The sequence below is a fragment of the Dendrobium catenatum genome, unplaced genomic scaffold (assembly GCF_001605985.2).
Source record: "Dendrobium catenatum unplaced genomic scaffold, ASM160598v2 fragScaff_scaffold_1056, whole genome shotgun sequence".
Lineage (NCBI taxonomy): Eukaryota > Viridiplantae > Streptophyta > Magnoliopsida > Asparagales > Orchidaceae > Dendrobium > Dendrobium catenatum.
In genome coordinates, this window is record NW_021319518.1 from 4,216,869 (window position 1) to 4,221,935 (window position 5,067).

The window sequence follows — 5,067 nt, forward strand, 5'->3', positions numbered from 1 at the left end:
TGGCTTAAGTTCTAGCTCTCTTTTTGTCGACAAGATCTAGAAGAAGAACTACCTTCAAAGGATTAGAAAGAAGGTTTTTTTTTTTGGGTAAACCCGGGGCAAAAGCCCATGTATTAGAAATCAAAAATCAAAAATACAAGTAACCTGAAAGGAAGAAAACCAACTGTAAAAATGAAAAACAGCTAAAGAACAAGAGACAAAACCATCAGAGGGTAGACCAGGGAGACAATACAATCACGAAGACTCAGGCAAAAAGGTCAGATCCAGACATCATAAAGATTCAGTCTAAAGCATCCAAAAGGCGGCGGAAGCTCCGGTTGCCCATCAAGAACAAAAACGAAAGCCATCACAGAGCCTCCAGGCACGTCAAAAGCGCACAAGATTTGTGCCAGGTTGCTGGAGCAGCCCTCCATGGCACAAGAAGGATCTGAACCAGTCATCATTGTCAGATTGTAGAATTGCCTCCACCGGTAACAGCCATCAGGATGGAAGTCAACAAAACCGTATACCCAAGAAATGAGCATAATGTTCTTTAAAAAGGAACAGGATTGGACTGAAGAGAAGCCAGCCACAATCACCAAAATGATCTTCCCAGGTCTGAAAAAGTAGCGGAGCCACAAGCAGAACTCCCAAAAATCAGTATGCCAGGAATCACCGCATAAAATAGAAATATAAGCCTCCAAAATAGCAATCCTGTAGTACCATAAGCCTCTAAAAAACACAACTAAATGCCAGTGAATCTTTGGAGGAGATTGTCTTTGTTTTTCCATCTAGAAATTTTAAATCTAATAGCAGTTGAAATGTTGCAAATCAGTCTAACCGAATTGGTTCTCATAGCAGAGAAACGCCGGCCATTTCTCTCACGCCAAAGGTGATACAGAATACAGCTAACCGATAAGTAGCAAAGATCCTTCTCCAAACAAGTAAAGCAGTTGGAATTGTTAAAAAATTCCAAAACCTGAGTTAATGTAGGCCTCAACAAGAAACAATTTACATCAGGTAAGATGAACTTGAGAATGTTAAAAGAGAAATCACAAGCAAAAAAGAGGTGATTGTGATTCTCAGCAAAATCATTGCAAAGAGAGCAAATGATGGGCACCTCAATGCCCCTAATCAGCAAATTATCAGCAGTTTTTAGTTTTCCGAGCACCGCCATCCAAGTAAAACAAGCGAATTTAAGAGAATGCTTCTTGTGCCAAATTGAAATAGACCAGTCAACTTTTGGTAAATGGGAGTGAAATTGCTCAATAAAGAACTTAAAAGCCCACGAAGGGGAACCATTCCAAAGGATGCCAGAACTTTCATTGATTGTAGAATTTGAAATAGCCTCAGTAAGCGAATTTGGGAAAGAGGTAGGAAGATCCCAAGTCCCATTAGAGAATAATTGTTTCACAGTGAAATCATCACTAGCCACAAAGATAAAATGGTTAGCAATAATATCTCCCTTGAGCCACGGGTCCCACAGAAAAGAGAACTCACTATCAGGAGACACAGAAAAGGAGATATTCTCTTTAATCAAAATTGCTGTAGCACAGATTTTCTTCCAGAAATTAGATGCACCAGGGGAAACCGGCCTCCAAGGAGAGACAAACTTTGCTTTGTACCAGTGGGACAAGAGGTTTTTAGAATTATAAAACCTGCCAATGATGGAGCAAAAAACCCCATGGTAAAGAGCCTCAAAGGAGGGGAGACCAAGCCCTCCATACTGTTTTGGCAACGTGACTTTAGACCAGGCAATGAGATGCAACTTTCTTTCCATGATATTAGTATGAAATAAGAATCTAGAACAAAGTTTATTGATGGAGGCACAACAAGACTTAGGTATTATGGATCCTCTAATCCAATAAGCAATAGTATTTGCAATGGTAAATTTGAGGAATTGAAGTCTACCTGCAAAAGAAAGAAACTTGTTTTTCCAACCATCAAGAAGAGAAGAAATCTTGCTCAGGAGTGGTTGGAAGTGAGAGATTTTAAGTTTTTAGTAGAAATTGGAAGACCCAAGTAAATAAGAGAGTTGTACACTTGGTCAATACCAAGTTCCCCACAAATATCAAGCTTCTCGGGTGCATTATTAGAGAACAGAATAGAGCTTTTGGCAGCATTCACATGAAGTCCAGAGAGAGAGCCAAAAAGATTTAGGCAGTTGGAAAGACAGACAGCATTGGCATGAGAAGCTTCTCCAAAAACAAGGAGGTCATCCGCATACATGAGATGATTAATATTGACCCCTTTAAAAGTAGAGCTGTCAGAAGATCTGATAAGAATGTTGGAAAAGCTCATCCATAACAATGCAAAAAAGTAAGGGAGATAATGAACACCCTTGTCGAAGCCCAGAAGAGGATTTGAAGAATCCTTCCAGAGACCCATTAAGGCAAACAGAAAAATAAACGTCAGAAATGCAGGTTTTAATCCAAGAGACAAAAATTCTCGGAAATCCCTTTTGAAGAAGTATAGCAATCAGAAATTCTCTAGAGACAGAGTCAAAAGCTTTTTTGATGTCAAGTTTAGCACAGAAACTTTTTTGAGAGCCTTTAAAATCCCTTAGAATTTTAGATGCTAAGATGATGTAATCAGTGGAACATCTGTTAGCAATAAAATCAGATTGACTTTCATGTATAATGTGAGGAAGCACCTTCTTGAGTCTTTCAGCAATAATTTTTGCAATGATTTTGTAGAAAATATTACAAAGCGAAATGGGCCTGAAATCATTAATGTTAGAAGCATGAGAGCATTTGGGGATCAGAGTGATTGCAGTGGCCTTAACACCTTTAGGGAGAGATCCAGAAGTGAAAAAACTGTTAACAGCATCAAAAACTTGAGTACCAAGGATGTGCCAAGTCTTCCTATAAAAAGCATAAGAGAAACCATCCGGCCCAGGAGTGGAAGTGACTTTACCATCAAAAATAGCAGATTTAACCTCTTCAAAGGAGATAGGAGCAACCAACATACTCTGAAAATGAGAGGGGACCAAGTTACCCGTAGGAAGGTCTAAAGGTAAAATGAGAGGAGGAGCTATAGGATTGTATAGCATCTTAAAATGATTCACCACCGCCTTAGAAATGTCATTGAAATCAAAGAAATGACCATCCCCAGTAGTAATCTCCTTAATAATATTCCTGTTGTTTCTGCTTCTGATTTTGGCATAAAGAAAACCCACATCCTCCTCCCCATGAGTAAGCCAGAGGGCTTTTGCTTTTTGAGTAATCCAAGAAGTCCAATTAGCTTGTAAAGAAGCAAGTTTCTCATTGATACATTTCAAATTGGAGTTTAACTCCAAGTTGAGAGGTTGAGATTGAAGGTCTAATAAACATTGGTTCTGCATATACTTGATCTCATGGATGGAGTTAGTGAGGTAGGAGGAAGAAGCCCAAATCCGATTTTTGAGAGACCCTTTGAGGCTATGTAAGCTATGGTAAAAGGAAGCTAACGGACTTCTGACAGTCCTAGAAGAAAATGCATTGTGAACATCATCCCAGAAGCCATCCATATTAGTCCAAAAGTTTTTGAACATAAACCGAGTAGAGATGGGTTTGGCATTGGTCGGGACCAAAATTAAGGGAGAGTGATCTGATCCCAAAGGAGGTTCCACTTTGTAATAGGCTGATGGCAAGAAATCAAGAAAAGCCGCATTAACCAAAACTCTGTCAAGTTTAATGTGTATCGGGTCAACCGCCCTTTGATTAAACCAGGTGTAGAAAAGCCCCGTGGAAGAAAGATCTTGCACACCACAGTTGAAGATCATATTGTTAAGTTCCCCAAGCCGGCTAGAGAGAGGGGAAGAACCGCCCGCTTTTTCTGATTCAAATCTATAACAGTTGAAGTCTCCAAGAATGATCCAAGGTTGGTCTTGAGGAGGAATGTTATCAGCTAAAAGGTTCCACAAGGCTTTACGCTCATCAATGCTATTCGAAGCATAAATCACAGAGATGTAGATGGGAGGGAAAGATCCTATAGACAGGATACCATGTATAATTTGCGAAGTAGAGAAGATAAGATTAAAAGAGACCGTTGAAGAATCCCATTTAATCCAAATTCTACCAGGGGAAGAGTCCCTAAAGTTATTACAACTGCCTTCGTTCTCAAACAGTAAATGAGAGCGGCGGAACCACGGGTCTTCAACAGAGGAGGTTGAAATCTTTGCTTCCAAAATACAAAAAAACTTAAGATCATGAGAATTGATCAAGGACTTACAAAAACGGACTTTGTCAGGGTTATTAAACCCCCGGACATTCCAACAAGCAAGTTTGGGCAAGGACATCTTAACAAGATGAACCTTTGGCCTTCTTGGCCGATTTCCCCTTCGGGGGCTTTGACTTATTTGGGGATTTCCCATTACTGACATGAGATCTAGTCTTAGGCGGGATGTTGCTCTGATTTCTGATATCAGGTGGTTCTTCTGTAACTTTGGAGCTGCTGGTCTCATTCTCTGAAAAAGAATCTACAGAGTTTGAGGGGAGACAATCTTCCATTTGCAAGGAAGCAAATTTATTAACCAGAGGTAACTTAGGACCAAGAAAGGATTGTGGTAGGATAATTTGCTCAGAAGAAGAGGATTCTTCTGTGGGGGAATTGAGGTTTGGGATAGTTGAGTTTTTTGGAGGAGGAGGCGGCTGCTCTAAAGAGTTAGAGACAGGTTGGTGAGGAGGGGGCAGCTGCTCTAAAGCGTTAGAGACAGGTTGAGGAGGAGTGGAAATCAGCGGTGTGTTAATCGGAGCGACAACAACCGTCTCCCTGGTTTGATGCGTAGGGGCTTTGGAAGTGGAACGGTGGGGACGGGAAGAGCGAGCTCAAGCTCGAGCTCGAGCTCGTTCCACAGTAAACGAGCTCGAGCTGGCTCGCGAGCCGGCTCGGTTCATTTTTCATTTGACTTGAACAGCCCGCCCTTTTTTGATAAGCTCGGCTCGCGAGCTCGTTAACGAGTCGAGTTCGAGCCGGCTCACGAGCCGGCTCGGCTCACCTACACCCCTAGCGAGTATCCAATGAGGGCAGTATTCCAAAGAGATTTCCCTTCAGCGAGGTCATTGCCGTTGAAGGAAAGCTTTTGGCTGGGAGAGAAGAAAGATACCG

General features: G+C 41.3%; 1 protein-coding gene across 1 annotated transcript; it reads right to left on the reverse strand.

Annotated features, from left to right (window-relative positions):
• Window positions 1-257: 257 nt before the first annotated feature.
• Window positions 258-4,469, reverse strand: LOC110108798. The gene is made up of 5 exons (XM_020839593.2): window positions 4,274-4,469; window positions 2,319-4,140; window positions 2,034-2,254; window positions 821-1,890; window positions 258-770 (listed from the first exon to the last, which is right to left on the reverse strand). Exons 1-5 carry the CDS (start codon window positions 4,467-4,469, stop codon window positions 258-260), a joined length of 3,822 nt encoding a protein of 1,273 aa, XP_020695252.2.
• Between the last annotated feature and the right edge of the window lie 598 nt (window positions 4,470-5,067).

Excerpts from the sequence above, each read along its gene's own strand:
- LOC110108798 (XM_020839593.2), bottom strand. The coding sequence starts at position 4,469 with ATGGAAGATTGTCTCCCCTCAAACTCTGTAGATTCTTTTTCAGAGAAT. Across the intron at positions 2,255-2,318 it reads TCTTCTGGGCTTCGACAAGG|ATCTTCTGACAGCTCTACTT; the intron begins GTGTTCATTATC and ends CATTCTTATCAG. Across the intron at positions 771-820 it reads CTGCTATGAGAACCAATTCG|ATGGAAAAACAAAGACAATC; the intron begins GTTAGACTGATT and ends TAAAATTTCTAG.